The sequence below is a fragment of the Macaca thibetana genome, chromosome 12, assembly GCF_024542745.1.
Source record: "Macaca thibetana thibetana isolate TM-01 chromosome 12, ASM2454274v1, whole genome shotgun sequence".
Taxonomy (NCBI): Eukaryota; Metazoa; Chordata; class Mammalia; order Primates; family Cercopithecidae; genus Macaca; species Macaca thibetana.
In genome coordinates this window covers 24,209,460-24,231,964 of record NC_065589.1, presented here as the reverse complement: position 1 = coordinate 24,231,964, position 22,505 = coordinate 24,209,460, and the positions used below count along the sequence as shown (strand labels likewise).

The 22,505-nt window shown below is 52.1% G+C and overlaps 2 protein-coding genes across 2 annotated transcripts in view; one reads left to right on the top strand and one right to left on the bottom strand.

Moving 5' to 3' along the window:
* The window catches only part of AAMP (angio associated migratory cell protein), a 205,728-nt gene that overhangs the window by 173,586 nt on the left and 9,637 nt on the right, over window positions 1–22,505 (bottom strand). The gene's annotated exons all lie outside the window — the stretch shown is intronic.
* Window positions 1–22,505, top strand: part of VIL1 (villin 1) — a 32,657-nt gene that overhangs the window by 1,528 nt on the left and 8,624 nt on the right. Inside the window, exons 2-19 of the mRNA XM_050751262.1 lie at window positions 2,922–3,007; window positions 3,422–3,496; window positions 4,744–4,940; window positions 6,803–6,911; window positions 7,065–7,175; window positions 8,159–8,361; window positions 8,471–8,549; window positions 8,724–8,822; window positions 9,596–9,749; window positions 10,746–10,846; window positions 10,936–11,073; window positions 11,683–11,841; window positions 14,481–14,660; window positions 15,238–15,383; window positions 16,421–16,565; window positions 17,064–17,252; window positions 18,891–18,959; window positions 20,970–21,110. Coding sequence (XP_050607219.1) covers window positions 2,933–3,007; window positions 3,422–3,496; window positions 4,744–4,940; window positions 6,803–6,911; window positions 7,065–7,175; window positions 8,159–8,361; window positions 8,471–8,549; window positions 8,724–8,822; window positions 9,596–9,749; window positions 10,746–10,846; window positions 10,936–11,073; window positions 11,683–11,841; window positions 14,481–14,660; window positions 15,238–15,383; window positions 16,421–16,565; window positions 17,064–17,252; window positions 18,891–18,959; window positions 20,970–21,110 — 2,370 coding nt within the window. The 5' untranslated portion in view covers window positions 2,922–2,932. The remainder of the gene's footprint in view (window positions 1–2,921; window positions 3,008–3,421; window positions 3,497–4,743; window positions 4,941–6,802; window positions 6,912–7,064; window positions 7,176–8,158; window positions 8,362–8,470; window positions 8,550–8,723; window positions 8,823–9,595; window positions 9,750–10,745; window positions 10,847–10,935; window positions 11,074–11,682; window positions 11,842–14,480; window positions 14,661–15,237; window positions 15,384–16,420; window positions 16,566–17,063; window positions 17,253–18,890; window positions 18,960–20,969; window positions 21,111–22,505) is intronic.

The window sequence follows — 22,505 nt, the reverse complement described above, 5'->3', positions numbered from 1 at the left end:
GGGGCTACAAAGACAAACATATCTAGGTCTTGGAGCTCAGGGACCTCAAACTTACAAACAGGTTCTTTCATCACCATGTGGTCAGGAGGTCAAGAGAGGGGACAGTCCAGGATGCCGAGGGGCTCCTTGTCCAGCCTGAGGATTCTGGGAAGGTCTCCTGGAAGAAATGAGATCTAACTTGAGTCTAGAAGAGCATGTTAGTATGGGAAAGGTGGGGAGAACGTTCCATGTGGGAGCAGTGCGAGCAGGCATGGGGTGAGAGGCAGCATGGGGGTGGGGCCTGCTGGCAGCATGGCATTTCTAGAGGGCAGAGTGCCAGCAGAGAGGGGCCAGGGGGCTGTGTGTAGTGGGGAGACTCAAGGGAGTTTAGGTGGACAGAAGGGCAGAAGCGAAAGGAGTCCAGGATGCTGCACAGATGGCTGGTGTTGGGGTCTTGGGGTGACGGTGCCCCTCCCTGGTCTGGGGACACAGAAGGGAAAGTACTAGGAGTTGAGGAAGCCAGTGAATTCAGGCTGAAGAAGGAGACAACTCAAATCCAAACAAGGCCCATGGTGGCAGGGTTGGGGGAAGTGAGAGGCCCTGGTCTTCCTGGCAGTTCAGGGAAGACAGGAGAAGTGAGGAGGAGGCCCTACCAAGGGGTGGAGGAGAAGCATCTGTTCTGACCAACCATGGGTACAGGGCAGGAGCAGCTGGAAGGTATACACCAGGTAGGGGGGCCACGTCTCAGAGCTGCCACTCCTGAGTCCCCTTGCCCACCTTTGGCCTGTGGGGGCTGGCCAATCCTGATTTCTCTCTGGGGAGGGGGAGCACTGGTTTTTTCAAGTCCCTGCTGCCCTGAATCCCCCCTCTGATGAGCAAGAAGTGCCTCCTTATGTCCACCCTCTATTTCTTTTGCTGCCAGTTACCCCTGGAATCAGCATGTCCCTGGGTGAGACTTTAGAGATCATCAATTTAGTTGACCCCCTAAGTTGACTCCCTCAGCTCAGAGATGAAGAAGGGAAGTCCACGTTCATACAGCTAGTGAGTGTCAAAGAAAAAGGGGGATGGGGCCGGGCAAGGTGGCTCATGCGTGTAATCCCAGCACTTTATGAGGCTGAGGTGGGTGGATCACCTGAGGTCAGGAGTTCAAGACCAGCCTGGCCAACATGGTGAAACCCTGTCTCTACTAAAAATACAAAAATTAGCTGGGCTTGGTGGCTTGCGCCTGTAATCCCAGCTACTCGGGAGGCTGAGGCAGGAGAATCACTTGAACCCGGAAGGCGGAGGTTGCAGTGAGCCGAGATAGCGCCCCTGCACTCCAGCCTGGGCAACAAGAGTGAAACTCCTTCTCAAAAAGATAGATAGACAGATAGATAGATAGATAGATAGATAGATAGATAGATAGATAGATAGATGGATGAAAGGAGGGGACAGAGACAAAGGTGATGATAGAAATGAAACAGAAAATGGTCTCCTCCTTTATACCCAGCTTGGTTCTGCTGGACCAGGAATCCTGGGAGCCCTGGGGACTTGGTGGGTTGAAAAATACCTGATGGAGGATATCATGGTTGCCTGATGGAGAAGGCCATAGCCAACAGGCCATCAGATGGGACCCAAGCCCAAGGGGCTCCTACAGATACACAGCAAGCTGCTTATGATCAGCCAGAGGAGGCACTGATCAAGAGATTGGGCAGGGCCTTACCTCAAACTCTAGAATGCCAGGGAAGCAGCAGCCACTCCTCAGGGCTCAGAAAAGGGAGTTTCTAAGTACTAAAAGGCCAAGTCACTAAGAGGTGACTCAAAGTCAAGGTGCAAGGAGAGATTAGATACTGAGATTTCAGGCTGTCAGCGAGTGGAGGCCTGACCTGTTGGCCACATGCCCTTTCATTCATTAATCAGTTCAAGGAGCATTCATGGAGGGCAGCTCCCTGCCAGGCTGGGTGATAGGCTCCATGGAGATCGGGGTGGCCTCTGGCCTGGTGAGGAGGAGCCTTAAAACTAGGGAGGAGAATAACTGGGCACAAGTGGCTGTCTGCCCTGGCTCATATCAGAATCACTGGAGAGTTTTAAAAGCACCCATGCTCCACCTCCCAAAAGGCAGAAAACAAAGCACCCATGCCCAGCCCCACCCTGACCTAATTAAATCAGAATCCCCAGGGATGCCGCCAGAGCCTGGAGCATCAGCACGTTTAGAAGCTCCCCAGGTGAGGCTCATGAGCAGCTGGAGTGAACACAGCTACAGGTCCAAGCAGAAAGGGCTGGTTGGGCACGGTGGCTCACGCCTGTAATCCCAGCACTTTGGGAGGCTGTGGCAGGTGGATCACCTGAGGTCAGGAATTTGAGACCAGCCTGGCCGACATGGGGAAACCCCGTCTCTATTAAAAATACAAAATTATCTAGGCATGGTGGCTCATGCCTGTAATCCCAGCTATGCGGGGGGCTGAGGCAGGAGAATCACTTGAACCTGGGAGGCAGAGATTGCAGTGAGCTGAGATCACGATACTGCACTCCAGCCTGTGTGACAGAGCGGGACTCCATCTCAAAAAGAAAAGGAAAAAAAAAAATGGAGAAAGGGCTGACGTGAGGAGAAAAGCGTGGGGAGGGGCGTTCCAGTTTAGCGGGCAGAGAGTGGTTCACAGTGGGAGGGTTCACTCTGTTCATCCATTCATTCATTCATTCATCCATCCCTCACTCCTTCCCTCCACATCTCTTCCTTTATCGAGCAAAGTCACTGTGCTAGACACTGCGGATTCGGTACTAAACAAGCAGAAATGGTCACTGAGTGAGGAGTAACCCTCTATGCTCCCCCAGGCCCCTGAGCCTGCGACCTCCTGGCACTGTTGGGAGTTCTCTAGGGGCAGACTGGAAGGGCAGCATCTGAACTCAGGGTGCCAGAGGAGGCACTGATCTCCCAACAAGGCTCCCAATGCCTTCTCCCCCAGGCTCACTCACCATGACCAAGCTGAGCGCCCAAGTCAAAGGCTCCCTCAACATCACCACCCCAGGGCTGCAGATATGGAGGATCGAGGTGAGGCCCTGTCTGGGCATGGGGGCCTCGCAGGCCTGGGGTGGAGGGAGGCAAGGCAGAGGCCTGGGATTTCTCTTAGTTTCCTCTGCTCCTGCCCTGCAGCCCCTGAGAGCTCAGCCCCTCACCTCCCGTATCATCCACACCCCGGATGGTCTCCCTTTCCCTTTCTCCATTTCTTCTCCCTCTGTCTCTCAACCTTCCTCTCCACTTCTTCTTCCTCACTCGTCCCTTCCTTTCCCACCATTGATTTTCCTTCTCCCGCCCCTCACACAGTTTCCCTCTCTCTTCCTTTTCTCTCCTTTCATTCCTGGGCCCGGCTCTTTTTTTCCGATGCCTCCTACCCTGGGCCCTCCTCCCAGGCCTAGGGGTCCTGGTGGTCCAGGGAGGCCCCTCTGACCCCTTTTCTCTCCTTAGGCCATGCAGATGGTGCCTGTTCCTTCCAGCACCTTTGGGAGCTTCTTCGATGGTGACTGCTACATCATCCTGGCTGTGAGTCAGGGGCAGAGGAGGAGGCTGAGCAGACAGCAAAACCCACTGTGGTGTCAGGGAGGAAACAGGCTGGGGACCATGGGGAGAGCTGGCCTGGCTTCACCCCAAGACAGAATTTACTGGGTATGCCCAAGTGCCCAACCTTGTGGTGGCTTTACAGAGGTCAGAGGCTCTTGCTGCCCTTGATCCACTGGGCTTCCAGCTAAGGCCAATTTCTGTGGATTCACATTCTTGGGGAAACTTCTGCATTGTTGCCATATCACCCTAACTTGAGTCCACATTTCCAAAATCCATAGTCATCTTCTTTCTTTAAAATTTTTTTCAGAAGGAGTCTCGCTCTGTTGCCCAGGTTGGAGTGCAGTGGTGCGACCTTGCCTCACTGCAACCTCCACTTCCCATGTTCAAGTGATTCTCCTGCCTTAGCCTTGAGAGTAGCTTGAACTACAGGCACGTGCCACCACAATCAGCTAATTTTTTTGTATTTTTTAGTAGAGACAGGGTTTCACCATGTTGGTTAGGCTGGTCTTGAACTCCTGACCTCAGGTGATCCACCTGCCTCTGCCTCCCAAAATGCTGGGATTACAGGCATGAGCCACCATGCCCAGCCTCGTAGTCATCTTCATATCACCTTGATTTTCACCACACCCTGGTACCACCTGTACTATTAAGACATTTGTATTTTTTTCTTTATATTGACTCATTTTAAATTTTTATTTTATGTATTTATTATTATTATTTTTTAGATAGTCTCGCTCTGTCGCCCAGGCTGGAGTGCAGTGGCACCATCTTGGCTCACTGCAACCTCTGCCTCCCGGGTTCAAGTGATTCTCGTGTCTCAGCCTCCCGAGTGGCTGGGATTATAGGCACCCGCCACCCCACCTGGCTAATTTTTATATTTTTATTAAAGACAGAGTTTTGCCATGTTGACCAGGCTGGTCTTGAACTCCTGGTGATTCGCCCGCCTTGACCTCCCAAAGTGCTGGGATTACAGGCGTGAGCCACTGTGCCTGGCATAAGCAAGTTGTTTCTGAGGTGAGGCAAGTGAGGCCTGGAGAGGAGAAGCCATGTCTCGGAGAGTCAATGGTAGAGCTGGGCCATGACTCAGGGCCCCTAACCACTAGCCTAGTGCACTTGCCCTGTGCCACGCTCCCCCATGGTCCTGGACGGCACCTGTGTGGGAGGTCACACAGAGTGGGAGGGGCTGTGGGAGCCCAGGGTCTCGGGTACACTGGACACCTTTTCCCTAGATCCACAAGACAGCCAGCAACCTGTCCTATGACATCCACTACTGGATTGGCCAGGACTCATCCCTGGATGAGCAGGGGGCAGCTGCCATCTACACCACACAAATGGATGACTTCCTGAAGGGCCGGGCTGTGCAGCACCGCGAGGTCCAGGGCAACGAGAGCGAGGCCTTCCGAGGCTACTTCAAGCAAGGCCTTGTGTAGGGAGGGCGGGCTGCAGGCTGAGGGAATGAGGATGAGTGGTAGGGATGGAGAGGTTGGGGCTGAAGAGGCAGGGACACCCAGACCTGTTCGGGTCTGGGAAAAACACTTGGAGCAGGGGGAGGTGACCTGGGACGGGGAAGGGACCCTGGAACTGTGGGGGGAGGCACGAGGGGGACTCTCATGAGTTTTTGGTGATTGTCCTTCACTTTTCCACTCCCCAACTCTTATTTCTGCCACTGCTCTGCCCTTGGTCTGGAGGCTGTTCTGAAATTCTGTAACTCTTGTGAATCTCTGTAAATCAGCTCCTACTTGAATGTCCTGGAGAGCTCAGTGCCTAATCACCCAACTCTGGCCAATAGACAAATGGCTGCTCCCCCATCTCTAATGCAGGCCTACCACACTAAAAACCAAGACTGCCAGCTTTTCTTTTTCTTCCTTTTTTTTTCCAGATGGAGTCTTGCTTTATTGCCCAGGCTGGAGTACAGTGGCACAGTGGCAAAGTCTTGGCTCACTGCAACCTCCGCCTCCTGGGCTCAAGCAATTCTCGTGCCTCAGCCTCCCCAGTAGCTGGGATTACAGGTGCACACCACCAGGTCTGGCTAATTTTCGTATTTTTAGTAGAGACAGGGTTTCACCATAGGCAGGCTGATCTCGAACTCCTGACCTCAAGTGATCCATCCGCCTCGGCCTCCCAGAGTGCTGGGATTATAGGTGTGAGCCACCACGCCCGGCCCCACCTTAGCCTCTTGAGTAACTGGGACCACAGGCCTGAGCCACCAAGCCCAGCTAATTTTTTTATATATATATTTTGTAGAGATGAAGGTCTTGCTCTGTTGCCCAGGCTGGTCTCAAACTCCTGGGCTCAAGTGATTCTCCTACCTCAGCCTCCTAAAGTCCTGGGATTACAGGCATGAGCTACCACTCCCAGACCAGACTGCTGGCTTTTCTGTACAAGTTGAAGTTCTAGCTTAGCTTTCCCCAGGAAAACACACACTCTGGAGCTGAGTTGTTACTGACCTGTAGGACAAGCCGGGGGCTCTCTAATTAGCCACAGTTCCCATTCTTCTTTTTTGTCTTGCTCTTCTCTTCCCACACTACAGCAGTAGTCCATTCCTGTGGGCACTGGAGTGGCACCTCTCCCTTCTTGTTTTTTCTTCCACTTTGATCCCCTGTCCTCAGGATTCTGTCCCTATTTATTAATACATTTCCTTTTTTTTTTTTTTTTTTTTTTTTTTTTTTTGAGATGGAGTCTCACTCTTGTCGCCCAGGCTGGAGTGCAGTGGCGTGATCTCGGCTCACTGCAAACCTCCGCCCCCGGGGTTCAAACGATTCTTCTGTCTCAGCCTCCTGAGTAGTTGTGATTACAGGCACCCGCCACCATGCCCAGCTAACTTGTATTTTTAGTAGAGACAGGGTTTCACCATGTTGGCCAGGCTGGTCTGGAACTCCTGACCTCAAATGATCTGCCCACCTCGGCTTCCCAAAGTGCTGGGATTATAGGCAGGAGTCACCGCACCTGGCCTATTAACACATTTCCTACTCTTCATATATCATGACCCTTCTTTGCAGGCCTCTCCACAGGGCAGGGACAATGGCGAGATGAGTGAAGATCTAGGGTGCAGAGTTTAAGGTTGCTTTGACTGTCAGGGTGGTTCAAGGGCATGCCACAGGCCAACCTTGCACTTTCAGGACCTGACAGTGAGTGACTCCCTAAAGTTTGCATCCTCAGCACCTCATTCACCTCGCCTACTCCCAGCCTGGCCCTCAGGTGACCTCAGTGTGGCAGCCAGGACCTGGGAGAACAGGGGCCAGGCACACCTCCCAGCCCACTCCCCTGGGTCTGCTCACCTCTTCTCAGGATCCGGAAAGGAGGCGTGGCTTCTGGCATGAATCACGTGGAGACCAACTCCTATGATGTCCAGAGGCTGCTGCATGTCAAGGGCAAGAGGAACGTGGTAGCTGGAGAGGTAGGCAGGCCCCACTGGAGCATCAGCCAGGGCTGTGAGGCCCAGGGCGGAGGGCAGGGGCTGAGGAGGGGTGAGGGGCAAGGAGGGGTGGCCAAGATGATGGATGATAGGCGAGCTCTGAGTGGGGTCTGCACTTCCCCCATGGCTCCCTAGGTAGAGATGTCCTGGAAGAGTTTCAACCGAGGGGATGTTTTCCTCCTGGACCTCGGGAAGCTTATCATCCAGTGGAATGGACCTGAAAGTAACCGCATGGAGAGACTCAGGGTAAACCTTCCCATGCACCACACCTCCCTCTCAAATCCTCGACTGCCCCCACCTGCTCCTTTCCCCAGGCCTCTCCCCACTGACTATTGGGGACAGTGTGTTTGAAGGTGGATCACTCTCCATGTGTTTGGGGCAGGTGTGCATGTTGGAGTTTGTGTGTGAGAGCTTGTGGTCAATCCACTCAGATAGAATGAGTCTCTACAGTGTGGCAGAGCCTGTGCTAAGCCTTGGTGATCCAGTGGTGAATGAAATGGGCATGGGCGTATGTGTGTTTATACTCACAGCACATTGACGCTGTGTGTGCACTGTGAGGCTGCAAGCATGTTTGGGGGCAAAGAGATTTTTTTTTTTTTTTTTTTTTTTTTGAGATGCAGTTTCGCTCTTTTTGCCCTGGCTGGAGTGCAATGGCATGATCTCAGCTCACTGAAACCTCCACCTTCTGGGTTCAAGTGATTCTCCTGCCTCAGCCTCCTGAGTAGCTGGGATTATAGGCGTGCACTACCATGCCCAGCTAATTTTTTGTGTGTTTTTAGTAGAGACAGGGTTTCACCATGGCCAGGCTGGTCTTGAACTCCTGACCTCAGGTGATCCATCCGCCTCGGCCTCCCAGAGTGTTGGGATTATAGGTGTGAGCCACCGCACCCGGCGGAAGAGATTGAGTACTGTGATCCTTGGGGCTCAGCTGTTGTCTGGAACTGTGAAGTCTAAGCATACATTTCCCACACTGTCAGAACAGAAAGCCCAGCAAGCCTGCTTGAGCACCTTCCTGACGGTGGGGAAACCTGCTTTCCCAGCTGCCTTCTCCCTGGTTTCCTTACATGCCTTAAAAGCTTGACCCCTCCGACAGGGAAAAGCAGGGCAGGGGTCTCAACCCCTGTGGCTGCTGCTGTAGGTGGTCTGGGCTTGCCTGGCAGGGTGTGGGGTGGCAGACACTGCCTTGTTCCCCTACTACTCCCGATGGGTCACCAGGGGCGTTCCTGCAGGGCATGACTCTGGCCAAAGAGATCCGAGACCAGGAGCGGGGAGGGCGCACCTATGTAGGCGTGGTGGACGGAGAGAATGAATCGGCATCCCCGAAGCTGATGGAGGTGATGAACCATGTGCTGGGCAAGCGCGGGGAGCTGAAGGCAGCTGTGCCCGACACAGTGGTGGAGCCGGCACTCAAGGCTGCACTCAAACTGTACCAGTAAGTGCCCAGTGGGGTCTTCCTGGGTGCTGGGGACTCCCTGGGAGCAGGTGCCCTGGCTGAGGGGCTTGGGGCCCCTCTCCATCTATGCCTTGCTTCTGTCCTGCAGTGTGTCTGACGCTGAGGGGAATCTGGTGGTGAGGGAAGTCGCCACACGGCCGCTGACGCAGGACCTGCTCAGTCACGAGGTGAGAGGGTCTGGAGACCCCCCAGCCCACTGCAGCCTGGCCCCCTCTCCCTTAAGCCAGAAAAATTCCAGGGGGCTTGGGGTGGGCATGGGAGGGAGAGACTCTTTTTGTGTGTGAGGCTGTCCCAGTCCAGCACTTCCAGCTCCATCAGACTCTTACCTCTCCCGACTCTAGGACTGTTACATCCTGGACCAGGGGGGCCTGAAGATCTACGTATGGAAGGGGAAGAAAGCCAATGAGCAAGAGAAGAAGGGAGCCATGAGCCATGCGCTGGTAGGGGTGGGGATCCAGGAGGAGGGCAGAGTGATGGGAGGGAGAGAGCAGATAGCTGCATGGGGTGGGCAGGCAGGCTCAGACCAGGGCATAGCGCCAAGGCAGAGGCAGGGAAGGCTGGGAGCAGCAGGATGAGGGCTGGGCACGGCCCAATGGGAGGGGCCTGAGGGGCCATTCTATAGTCATCTTGGGGGTTCTCTGCACACCAGGGAGTCAACCACCAGACAACCCTGGGGCCACCTCAGGATATGGGCTCTCAACTCCCTGCACCTGAGCTGAGTTTAGAGAAGGGAAGGAGAAATGGAAGGAGGCTGGCTTCCTACAGAAGGGGATTGGGTCAGCTCAGACCAGGACCAAGTCAGAGTTTGGGGTCATTGCTGGGGCTGGAGCCATAACCCTAACTGGCTTGGGGCCAGTGCCAGTGTTGGATTGGGGACTGGGCATTAGGATTAGCATTGAGGTAGGGTCACCTTAGGAGTTAGATTTGGCTTTGGGATTGGGGTCAGAGTTGTGTTTGGGTATTAGATTTGAGGTTGAGGTCAGAGTGAGTCTTGAGGCCAGTATTAGGTTTCAGGCGGTATCAGATTTGACCTTGATGCTGGGGGTCAGAGTAGGGTTAGGTTGGGGATTAGCATTGGGATTGGGTTTGGGTTCAGTTTTGGTGCCAGGGGTAGATCTGATGGTGGATCTCGTTAGGTTAGAGCCAGGTTTTGGCTTGCACTGGGAGTGGGGACTAGGGGAGGGGCATAGCTTCCAGCCCTTTCTCTTCCCAGAACTTCATCAAAGCCAAGCAGTACCCACCAAGCACACAGGTGGAGGTGCAGAATGATGGGGCTGAGTCGGCCGTCTTTCAGCAGCTATTCCAGAAGTGGACAGCATCCAACCGGACTTCAGGCCTGGGCAAAACCCACACTGTGGGCTCCGTGGGTGAGGGCCAGTCATGGGGCAGTGAGGGAGCCAGGATCCAGGAGCTGGGCCAGGAGAGCCACTTGGTCCACCACCCACCCTCCTTCCCTGACATGCATCTTCCACGAAGACTTTTACATCGGCTCTGGGCTTATCCTAGCGGGTGGAGACATGGACAAACTCTAGTTGTCACAAAAAGGGAGCCGAGAGGGCTGGTCGTGGTGGCACATGCCTGTATTCCCAGCACTTTGGGTGGCTGAGGCGGGTGGACCACCTGAGGTCAGGAGTTCGAGACTAGCCTAACATGGTGAAACCCGGTCTGTACTGAAAAAAAAAAAAAAAATTAGCCAAGCATGGTGGTGCATGCCTGTAACCCCAGCTACTCAGGAGGCTGCGGCAGGAGAATCGCTTGAATTTGGGAGGTGGATGTTGCAGTGAACCAAGATCGTGCCATTGCACTCCAGCCTGGGCAACAAGAGTGAAACTCTGTCTCAAAAAAAAAAAAAAAAAAAAAAAAAAAAAAGGGGAGCTGAGAGTGATGTGATGTTTCATTTGGGAAGGGGTTGGGCCTCCCTGGAAACCAAACAGCTCAGTCTCTTACCCGCCAGTATTTGCTGAGGGCAAGCTCAGTGCCCGGCACCTAGGAGAGGAGAAATAATAGCGTACAGCCTCCATCATTGCAGAGCTCCCTATTGAGCTGGGAGACAAGGTCAAGGCTTGAAGTCTGAATGCTGCAGGGGTCAGGATGTAGATCAACAAAGCTAAAGCCTTGCTCTTATGCCTCTCTTGGCTCCCTGGGAGGCACTGGTGAAGCAGGAGTTTTAGAGGGAGGGAGATATGGTTCTCTACTGTAGCTCTGCCACATTCTGTGCAACCAGGTAAGCTAGTGAATCTCTCTTGCTTCGGTTTCCTCATCTGAAAATGGGTCTAAGAATTGTAGCCACCATTCAGGGCTGTTGTGAGGACCTGGGGGGCCTCAGCTGGTGACAATTGGTGTCATGATTTCCCCTACTCTAGCCAAAGTGGAACAGGTGAAGTTTGATGCCACATCCATGCATGTCAAGCCTCAGGTGGCTGCCCAGCAGAAGATGGTAGATGATGGGAGTGGGGAAGTACAGGTATGTGAGGGCAGAGAGGCCCGTGCTGGGTGGAGCAGGGATGGTGGAACCTGTTCCTGGACCTCACCCTGGCCTGATACTGGCCCTAGGTGTGGCGCATTGAGAACCTAGAGCTGGTACCTGTGGATTCCAAGTGGCTAGGCCACTTCTATGGGGGTGACTGCTACCTGCTGCTCTACACCTACCTCATCGGAAACAAGCAGCACTACCTGCTCTACATCTGGCAGGTCAGGTCCCGCCACGTCCCACCCAGAGCATAGCCGGCTTAGCTCCACCTTGTACATACTCCTGCTAAGTGGCCATCACCCTTGGGTTGAATACCTCTGGGGATGGGGATCTCACCGCTTCAAGAAGGACTGCTTTGGCTATGAGGTCCAGCTAGTACCCCCATTCACAGCGCTTTTCCATTTGGTTCTCTGAGTCTCCCTTCCAATTTTCATTGCCTTCTGCACATTCTTATCACTTGCTCTGCCCGTGGGATTCTGTGTCTAGATGTGAGGGAGCAGGGAGTGGGTCTAGGAGTGAGTGGTGTGGTGCCTGTGATGCTTCCCTGAAGAAGGAGCAGTAAGGAAAGGAGGAGGTTTGGGGTTAAAGCTGGGGTTGCAGGTAGGTCAGGGCTGGGCTGGGTCTGCGAAAGAATTAGGTTTGAGGTTGAGATCAGAACTGAGGTCTGGGTCAGATTGGGGTTTTGGCTGTTTCACAGTGGAGTTTGGTGGGGAAGAAAATTGGGTTTAGGACCAGGTCAGACTTGGGGATGGAGTTGTTGCTGAGGCTGAGGATGGGGTCAGAATTGGGGGCTGACCCTATCCCATTCACTCCCTCCTGCTTATCCCCAGGGCAGCCAGGCCAGCCAAGATGAAATTACAGCATCAGCTTATCAAGCCGTCATCCTGGACCAGAAGTACAATGGTGAACCAGTCCAGATCCGGGTCCCAATGGGCAAGGAGCCGCCTCATCTTATGTCCATCTTCAAGGGACGCATGGTGGTATACCAGGTGTGGCTGCTGAACTGAGGTGCCTGGCAGTACCCATTGTGGCAAGACAGGCATCCAGGAGATGGGGAAGTGGATGGGTGGTGGGAGCAGGACTTAGGGTGAAGCCCATTCTTCATAGGAGACTACCCTGGAGGTTCTATCACCTATGTGGAACTGGTAATAGAAATAACCCATTTGGTTACTTTAGAAATACATGTAATTGGGCCGGGCATAGTGGCTCATGCCTGTAATCCCAGCACTTTGGAGTCTGAGGTGGGTAGATCACCTGAGGTCAGGAGTTCAAGACCAGCCTGGCCAACATGGTGAAACCCGTCTCTACAAAAATACAAAAAATTAGCCAGGCATGATGGTGGGTGCCTGTAATCTCAGCTACTCAGGAGGCTGAGGCAGAAGAATCTCTTGAACCTGGGAGGCGGAGGTTGCAGTGAGCTGAGATCGTGCCATTGCATTCCAGCCTGGGCAACAGAGCGAGACTCCGTCTTTAAAAAAAAAAAAAAAAAAAAGGCCGGGTGTGGTGGCTCACACCTGTAATCCCAGTACTTTGGGAGGCTGAAGTGGGTGGATCACCTGAGGTCAGTAGTTCAAGACCAGCCCAACCAACATGGTGAAACCCCATCTCTACTAAATACAAAAAGTAGCTGGGCATGGTGGTACATGCCTGTAATCCCAGCCACTTGGGAGGCTGAGGCAGGAGAGTTGCTTGAAACCAGGAGGAAGATGTTGCAGTGAGCTGAGACTGTGCCACTGTACTCCAGCCTGGGCAACAAGAATGAAATTCCATCTCAAGAAAACAAAACAAAACAAAAACATGTAATGCACATTCACCATATGTAAGTACTGCCTGCCCTCTACACCCCAACTCCTTGAATCCTTTACATAAAAAAGGAAGATATTTTGGCTAGATTTGCTTAAATGATGCACCTGTGAAAACTGCATTGGTGCCTTCCAACATAATGAAACAGACATCTCATGCAATCATTTAAGCAATAATCTGCCTATTGAGTGCCTTAAACACACAGTCCTTTGCAATTCCCCAAGCAAGGAGAAGAATGGCATGCTAATACAGTTCGCCATCTTGTTGGGAGAGGACAGACATATTAGCAGTGAACCAACAGTCTAAGGAACCATGTGGTTAAATGCAAGAAGTAGGCCAGGCACAGTGGCTCACGCCTGTAATCCCAACACTTTGGGAGGCTGAGGCGGGCGGATCACGAGGTCAGGAGTTTGAGACCAGCTTGACCAATAGGGCAAAACCCTGTCTCTACTAAAAATACAAAAATTAGCTGGGCGTGGTGGCGTGCACCTGTAGTCCCAGCTACTCGGGAGGCTGAGGCAGAAGAATCACTTGAACCTGGGAGGCGGAGGTTGCAGTGAGCCGAGACTGTGCCACTGCACTCCAGCCTGGGCAACAGAGAGAGACTCTGTCTCAAAACAAACAAACAAACAAACAAAAAAAGAAATGCCAGAAGTAAAAGTTGAGTCAAAAGAGGAGCCGGAGTATAATAATCTGGGAATGTCATAGAGTTTATGGGCAGGAGGGGATTTAGAGGAGACATTTGTCTTGACATTTGGGTCAGAGTTGAAGAGTTTAGCAGAGGTAAAATGAGGGCACACAATGCAGGGGGCACAGCAAGGACAAAGGCCCGGGGGAGAGGCTCTGTAGGGAACATCAGAAGCCTGGTGGAACTAGCCAGGTGTGGTGGTTCACGCCTGTAATCCCGCAGTTTGGGAGGTGGAGGCAGGTGGATCACCTGAGGTCAGGAGTTCAAGACCAGCCTGGCCAACGTGGTGAAACCCTGTCTCTACTAAAAGTACAAAAATTAGCTGAATGTGGTGGTGCGTGCCTATAATCCCAGCTACTGGGGAGGCTGGGGCAGGAGAATCGCTTGAACCTGGGAGGCAGTGAGTCAGGATCACACCATTGCACTCCAGCCTGGGCAACAGAGCAAAACTCAGTCTCAAGGAAAAAAATAAATAAATAAAAGGCTAGGCGCTGTGGCTCACGTCTGTAATCCCAGCACTTTGGGAGGCCGAGGTGGGCGGATCACCTGAAGTCGTGAGTTCCAGACCAGCCTGACCAACATGGAGAAATCCTGTCTCTACTAAAAATACAAAAATTAGCCAGGCATGGTGGTGGGTGCCTATAATCCCAGCGACCCAGGAGGCTGAGGCAGAATTGCTTGAACCCGGGAGGCGAAGGGTGCAGTGAGCTGAGATAGTGCCATTGCACTCCAGCCTGGGCAACAAAAGCAAAACTCCATCTCAAAAAAAAAAAAAAAAAAAAAAAAAAAAAAAAAAAAAAAGCCTGGCAGAGCTAAGCTGGAGGGTTTGATGGCAGCAGTGTCTGCAAAGGCAGTTTGCATCTTCGTCATGTGCGGCCTTCAAAGGCAAAGTTGAGGAGCTGGGTTTTAGGCTATAAGCAACGGGGAGTCACTGAACGTTTTTCAGCAGAGAAGCGCCATGATGCAAACAATGTTTTAGAAAGACCTGGTGACAGAGCATCAGAGGAGCTGCAGGGGCAAGCCGCCCCGCCCTACCCTGTCCCTCTCTGGTTCTCTTTGTGCCCCTCTGTTCCTTCATCATCTTCTTTACTATGTGACTCCTGACTCTCTCTCCCTGCCTTCTCCCCTCACCTGCAGGGAGGCACCTCCCGAGCTAACAACTTGGAGCCTGGGCCCTCCACACGACTGTTCCAGGTCCAGGGAACGGGCGCCAACAACACAAAGGCCTTTGAGGTCCCAGCGCGGGCCAATTTCCTCAATTCCAATGATGTCTTTGTCCTCAAGACCCAGTCCTGCTGCTACCTATGGTGTGGGAAGGTGTGTTCAGGGCCTAGAGGTCTCCCCATCCCCAAGTGGGTCCTGGCAGTCCCCCAGTTTCACAGCAGCCCCTAGGTGAGGGCAGGAACCCCTGGCCAACTAAGTTGTGCCTGCTCGGTTCTCAGCCACCTCTGGAGCCCAGTCTCTCCCTCCTCAGTAGCTCTGGGTCTATCTTTCTGCCTCGTCAATGACCATCCTCAGATTCTCTGCCTCTCTGAGTCAGTCTCTCTTGTTCTGTTTCTCTGGCCACCTCCATCTGTCCCTGTGTTGGTCTGTCTTTATGTCTTGGGCTCTCTCTCACTATCCTGAGCCTGTCACTGCCTCTCCTTTGATCTCTGTAAGAAGAATGCATAGCCTCTTGGAGTCCCTCTTGACCCTTCAAAATACTCTCTAGTTTCTTCTATTCTTTGGAGTGTCAAGGACAGAGGAGAGCATGTAATTGTCCCCGTGTGGCCTGTATACACAGAGTCCTGACCCAGGAGAGCCCTCTTAGACCCTGGAACTCTGGGTAGTGAATGTGGTAGGAGGGTGGGGGTAGGGGTGGCACTAGAAATTGGCCAACCCTTTTTTTTCCTAGGGCTGTAGCGGAGACGAGCGGGAGATGGCCAAGATGGTTGCTGACACCATCTCCCGGACGGAGAAGCAAGTGGTGGTGGAAGGGCAGGAGCCAGCCAACTTCTGGATGGCCCTGGGCGGGAAGGCCCCCTATGCCAACACCAAGAGGTAACTCTCAGGTCCCTCTGCCTCCAGGTTACCAAGGTGGGGGAGCCTCCCACCATCTCCATCCCCACACTCAGAACCTACAGCAGGCATGGACTAAGGACACTGTGTGTCAGGCCCTGTGCCAGGCCCCCAGGGATACAAGATGAATCAAGGGCAGCCCATGCCCTTGGAGCCTCTTGGTCAGGGGCTGTGTCTGTGCTGCTCACTTCAGTATGCCTGGGACCTGGTGGGGTATTTCCTTGGCAAAGGGAATTCCTGGCCATAGGAGGCAGCTCAAAGCGAGGGGCAGTGCTAGAGGTTTGCCTTTCAGTAAGAAGATGCCAGAGGCCAGCCTGCCTTTAGGTCCTGATACAGGCCTGGGATGCTGAGGGGCACCAGCTACAAGCCCTCTTTCAAATGGTTTTGTTTTTGTGACAGAGTCTCGTTCTGTCACCCAGGCTGGAATGCAGTGGCGCAATCTCGGCTCACTGCAGCCTCTGACTCCGCCTCCCAGGTTCCAGCAATTCTCATGCTGCAGCCTCCTGGGTAGCTGGGATTACAGGCACCTGCCAACATGCCTGGTCAATTTTTGTATTTTAGTAGAGGCGGGGTTTCACCATGTTGGCCAGGCTGGTCTCGAACTCCTGACCTCAGGTGATCCACCTGCCTCAGCCTCCCAAAGTGCTAGGATGACAGGCATGGGACACTGTGCCTGGCTCAAATGGTTTTTCTAGAGAATATCCATGATCCACTGGTCCCTAGTTCAAAAGCAAAAGGGCATGTACTGTAGTAGCAGCAGGAGGGATGGAGGGAAGATATCAGGAAGAACTTCCTAACAAGGCTCTGCAAAAGCCACTGGAATGCATGTCCAGAAAGCAGTGACAATTTCTCCCTCAGAGCACTCCTGGAATTAGAGGGGACCCTTTTATCAATTAGAAGACAGAGCATTTTGCTGGAAATGACCTTTCCATGCCAGAGTCCCTTCCTCAGAGTTCTGTCCTCAATCTCCTTTTGCCATACCTTCCTTCTGCCAGTACAATCTTCTCTCCATCCTGCAGACTACAGGAAGAAAACCTGGTCATCACCCCCCGGCTCTTTGAATGTTCCAACCAGACTGGGCGCTTCCTGGCCACAGAGATCCCTGACTTCAATCAGGATGACCTGGAAGAGGATGACGTGTTCCTACTAGATGTCTGGGACCAGGTAGGACCAAGGGCCTGGGGACCCCTCTTCCCAGCCACCTCAATCCCCAGGGCCAAGAAAGAGTGGCTTTAAGGTTAGGTAAGTGTCAACATTTTATTGGTCCTCACATAATTTCTCCCTGGAAATGGTATGAACACCAGAAGTGTAAGAAAGAAGGAAGGTGGGGAGTAACGTGCTCAAGAGAGGCTGCAGGGAAGAGCATATTCTCTCCCAAAGTCCTATTTATTTCACATGAGAGCAGGAGTGTTTTTGATAATCCTGGGCTTTGGACAGTCTGGGGGACACACATTTGCAGAATATCCAAGTACAAGGCATCTGTCCAACCTCCTAATTTCGCAGATACAAATTCAAGGCCAGATGGTGCCTGCCCTAGGTCATTTGGCTGGTAGTGGTAGAGACAGGGTCAAAGTCAGGGCTTCACTGTTGGACAACTGAGGCAGAGCCCTGTGGGCCAGGGAGGACAGGAAGGACGGACTGATCTCCTGGATTTCTCAATAGGTCTTCTTCTGGATTGGGAAACATGCCAATGAGGAGGAGAAGAAGGCTGCAGCCATCACCGCGCAGGAATACCTCAAGACCCATCCCAGCGGGCGTGACCCCGAGACCCCCATCATTGTGGTGAAGCAGGGATATGAGCCCCCCACCTTCACAGGCTGGTTCCTGGCTTGGGATCCCTTTAAGTGGAGTGTGAGTGGCCTCATCCCAGCATGTCCTTCTCTAGCCCTGCCTGGAGATCAGTGCTGATTCCCGCAGGCCATTCTGTCTCTTTGGGATGTATGACCTGCTGATTTAGAAAGGGGCTAGAAGAGGCTTAGAATAGAAAGTAAGGCTGCACTAAGGCCATTAGGCCTCCTGGTGAGAGGGAAGAAGTCTATCAAAAATCAAGGCTAATTACAGTGCCTTGTTTGCACACTACTTTTAGAGCAAAGCTGCTGGATAGTATAGGTAAGAAATGTACTGATTATTTAAATTAAACACAATTCAAAATTCAGTTTGTCACTAGCCACATGTGGCTGTCAGCTACTGTGTTGGGCAGCACAGGTGAGAATGTTCTCATCATTGCAGCAACACGGTGGATCCTCCGTGCCAGCTGAAACATGCTGGTTCTAAAGAATTGACAAATGTCTTCCTGGTGCTAAATTCTTTTTTTTTTGAGATGGAGTCTCGCTCTGTCACCCAGGCTGGGGTGCAGTGGCTGGATCTCAGCTCACTGCAAGCTCCGCCTCCCGGGTTTACGCCATTCTCCTGCCTCAGCTTCCCGGTAGCTGGAACTACAGGCACCCGCCACCTCGTCCAGCTAGTTTTTTGTATTTTTTAGTAGAGACGGGGTTTCACCATGTTAGCCAGGATAGTCTCCATCTCCTGACCTCGTGATCCGCCCGTCTCGGCCTCCCAAAGTGCTGGGATTACAGGCTTGAGCCACCGCGCCCGGCCCCTGGTGCTAAATTCTAAGCAAAATGGGTCATGTATGTGGTCCTTACCTGAGGGATGGTGTGCCAAGCTCCCACGGGGCGTTTCCTAAACTGGCCCCACATAGAAGCAAGGGGCAGATCCCCAGGATGGAACTCCAGCAAAGGTTTTCTGTAGGAAGAAGGCCAAGGTAGAGTGAAGCCTGGCCTGGTGGCTCTGGGTGCTCTAAATTGTCATAACACATGGGTTTAGGGAAGCAGAAAGCTTAATTTCCTTAAATCTGTTGGTTTGTTTTTTAAATTCTGCAGTTAGATGGGCTGAGTTTAGTTTTTACTCAAGGCAGCATATCAAGATGCCAGGTTTTCTCAGTTCACTTTAGTTATCACCCTTCCCTCACCTCAAGTGTGTGCTGGCTTCTCTCTCAGCCTCATTCACTCATTCATTCATTCAGCATAAGTGTGCTCTAGGATATGGAGATGGGACTCCTCAGAGAGCCATGGTCCCTTCACTCCTCTGTGGCAGGGATCCCTTCTAGGATCTGGGGGGACCCCCGCCCATCCCCAGGAGCCCTGCATTCCCCAGAGCCTACATAACCTAGGCCGGGTTCTCCACACTGCCTGCGGTTCTTGCCCTGGCCCCTGCAGGTGGGAAAAGATCCTCCCCATCCCCAAGTCAGGCTGAGCTGGGACAAATATAGCCTGCCCTGCCCTTTTCTGATCTGGCAGCCCCTCTGGTCCCAACCTCACCACCTAATCTCCTTTTTCGGGGACCCTCCTCCAGCCTCAGCCTGTGTATCCTCTTTCCTTTACCACTAGGCCCCAGACCAGCCTTCTTTCCATTCCTGAGGGAAAACGGCTTCTCATCCATCTTCTCTGCTAAGATCCAGGTCTAATCTATTATTTACTTTATGTGCAGAACGCCAAATCCTATGAGGACTTGAAGGTGGAGCTTGGCAACTCTAGGGACTGGAGCCAGATCACTGCTGTGAGTCCGGGGCAGGGTGGCTGGGCCTTGCAGTGGCCAGCTGGTGGTCAGACCTGTGGGAGCCAAGAATGCTGCAGAGAAGACACCAGTGTCCTGTGCTTTCCCTCCTATTTCTCCCTACTTCTCATTCTTCTTGCTGTTTAACTCCAGTGCCTCTAGTGGTTTTGTTTCCTCAATTTCCTAGTGAAATGGTTCTCAATTTTTTTTTTTGAGACACAGTTTCACTCTGCCTCCCAGGCTGGAGTGCAGTGGCAGGATCTCGGCTCACTGCAACCTCTACCTCGCGGGTTCAAGTGATTCTCATGCCTCAACCTCCCAAGTAGCTGGGATTACAGGTGTGTGCTGCCATGCCTGGCTAATTTTTGTATTTTTAGTAGAGACGAGGTTTCACCATGTTGGCCAGGCTGGTCTCAAACTCCTGACCTCAAGTGATCCCCCAGCCTTGGCCTCCCAAAGTGCTGGGATTGCAGGCATGAGCCACGACGCCCGGCCTGGTTCTCAGATTTTTATCATGCATAAAAGTCTGGGAACTGGGGGCAGGGAGTAAGGGGGAAGCATATTAAAATGCAGATTCCAAGGCCCCATTCTCAAATATTCTGGTTTATAGACTAAGAATTGGCACCTAGGAATCTGCATCTTTTAAATCTTATTTTTAAAAGGTAATTTCATGTAGTTAGTCCATGGACTACACTTTGAGAAAGAATGCTGTCTCTACACACCATCACCCTTGGGGTCCCTTCTCTAGGTAGAATAACTACAATTCCTTTGGTCTTTCAGTGAGTTAACAGAAATGTATTTAGGCCGGGCGCAGGGGCTCACGCCTGTAATCTCAGCACTTTGGGAGGCCGAGGAGGGTGGATTGCTTGAGCCCAGGAGTTTGAGACTAGTCTTGGTAACATGGGGAAACCTCATCTTTACAAAAAATAAAAAACAGCCAGGAGTGGTGGTATGTGCCTGTGGTCCCAGCTACTCAGGACGCTGAGGTGGGAGGTTGGTTTGAGCCCAGGAGGCAGAGGTTGCAGTGAGCTGAAATTGTGCCACTGCACTGCAGCCTGGGCAACAGAGTCAGACCCTGTCTCAAAAAAAACCCCTGCCCCTCCGCAGTCCCCCCACCCCCCAAAAAAGGAAATGTATTTAGCCTTTAGGCCTGGGACATGGGAATATGAAATCAAAACCTTTGCTTTGAGAAGTTCACAGGCTTACAGAGGGAACAAGACAGAGCTAACTCTGAGGAATGTGTCCAGAATTCAAGAGTAAGTTCACAAGCACACTGGGGTATAATCAACAGATGGTCAAAACTTACGGCACTCACGAAACCTTTCTTGGTGGACTGACAGTACAGACTGGCACGTATAGATAGGTCAAGGTTAAGTGACTTTATAGATGACAATTTCACAAGAGGTAAGAGAGACAGGGTCACAAATATCCAGGCTAGATCTCAAACTCTGGGGGAAGCCATGGGAAAGTTAATGAATCATTAAAGAAAAGAGTCATTTTTCACCAATGGACTTTGGTCAGAACAGACCACTAAGCTCTATGTTGTGTGTGTTTTTTTTTGGCTTTTTTTTTTTTTTTTTTGAGGAGTCTCTCTCTGTTGCCCAGGCCAGAGCGCAGTGGCATGATCTCAGTTCACTGCAACCTCCACCTTCCAGGTTCAAATGATTCTCCTACTTCAGCCTCCTGAGTAGCTGGGATTACAGGCGCCCACCACCATGCCTGGCTAAGTTTTGTATTTTCAGTAGAGACGTGGTTTCACCATGTTAGACAGGCTGGTCTTGAATTCCTGACCTCAAGTGATCTATCCACCTCAACCTCCCAAAGTGCTGGGATTACAGGCGTGAGCCACCACGCCCGGCCTATGTTGTGTTCTTATGAGTGTATGTGTGGTAGGGTGGGGTGGGACATGGAGGCTTCTTGGAAGGTGGTGCCCTAGAGACTTCAGAGAGAAAGGCAGCCTGGGAGGTAGCTGCACACCAGCTAAGTAACCAGTGGTTTCCTTTTCTTTCCTAGGAGGTCACAAGCTCGAAAGTGGACGTGTTCAATGCTAACAGCAACCTCAGTTCTGGGTCGCGGTCCATCTTCCCCCTCGAGCAGCTAGTGAACAAGCCTGTAGAGGAGCTCCCCGAGGGTGTGGATCCCAGCAGGAAGGAGGTAGGTCAGACCCTCAAAGGAGGACAAATAAGTCCATTTGTTGGACCACCATAGTTGACTCCCAGATTTGGCCCTACAGGTGACTAGGTGCTGGGGATGAACAAGACAGATGGGATCCTGCCTTCATACCAGCTTATATTTCAGGAGGAGAGAGATCAGAGAAGCCTGGTTACACTATTATTTAATTTAAGGGTTAAGTGCCAGAAAGTGAAGTACAGGAGCTGTGAAGAGTATTACAAACAGGGCCGGGTGCAGTGGCTCATGCCTGTAATCCCAGCACTTTGGGAGGCTGAGGCGGGTGGATTACCTGAGGTCAGGAGTTTCAGACCAGCCTGACCAATATGGTGAAACTCCATCTCTACTAAAACTATAACAATTAGCCAGGTGTGGTGGTGTACACCTGTAATCCCAGCTACTCGGGAGGCTGAGTCATGAGAATTGCTTGAACCTGGGAGGTGGAAGTTGCAGTGAGCCAAGATCATGCCACTGCATTCCACCCTGGGCAACAAAGTGAGACTGTCTCAAAAAAAGAAAAAGAAAAAAAGGTATTACAAAGAGGAGCCTGATTTAGAGATTTCCTTCTGAAAGATAAACCGGAATTATTGAGACAAAGTAAGTTAGTTCTGGAGAAGGGACAGCTAACATGAAGCCCAAAGGCAAGGGATAAAAATGGGGGCAAAGCTGTAAGATAGCCAGAGTGGCTGTGGTGTGCAGAGCCAGGGAGGGAGGCAGGGCTGAACTGGCAGTGCCTTCTACCCCAAGTTAAGGATCGTATCATGTATCCTGGCAGTGAAGGGGAGTATCATTATGGTTGAAGTAGCAGAGTGACAGACTTACACTGGGCTGGACACGGTGGCTCATGCCTGTAATCCCAGCACTTTGAGAGGCCAAGGCATGCGGACCACCTGAGGTCAGGTGTTCGAGACCAGCCTGGCCAACATAGTGAAACCCCAACTCTACTAAAATTACAAAAATAGCCGGGCGTGGTGGCTTGTGCCTATAATCCCAGGTACTTGGGATGCTGAGGCAGGAGAATCACTTGAACCCAGGAGGTGGAGGTTGCAGTGAGCCGAGATTTCACCATTGCACTCCAGCCTGGATGACAAGAGTGAAACTCCGTTTCAAAAAACAAAACAAAAAACTAATAATAATTACAGCTGCTCATTGAACAAAAGCCTGGAAGGTGGCAACAGCAGCCATAGGAACACCAGTTAGGAGAGACAGCGTAGCTGCTCTCAGGCTGATAGGTAGGTGGGAATCTAGAATAGGTCATGGTGGAGAGAAACATTTAGGAGGTAAAATCAACGATATTTGGTAATTACTGGATAAAGAGTATGAGAGAAGAGAAAATAGCATCATTCTCCACGATAGAAAACTGGATCAGGCTGAGCTTAG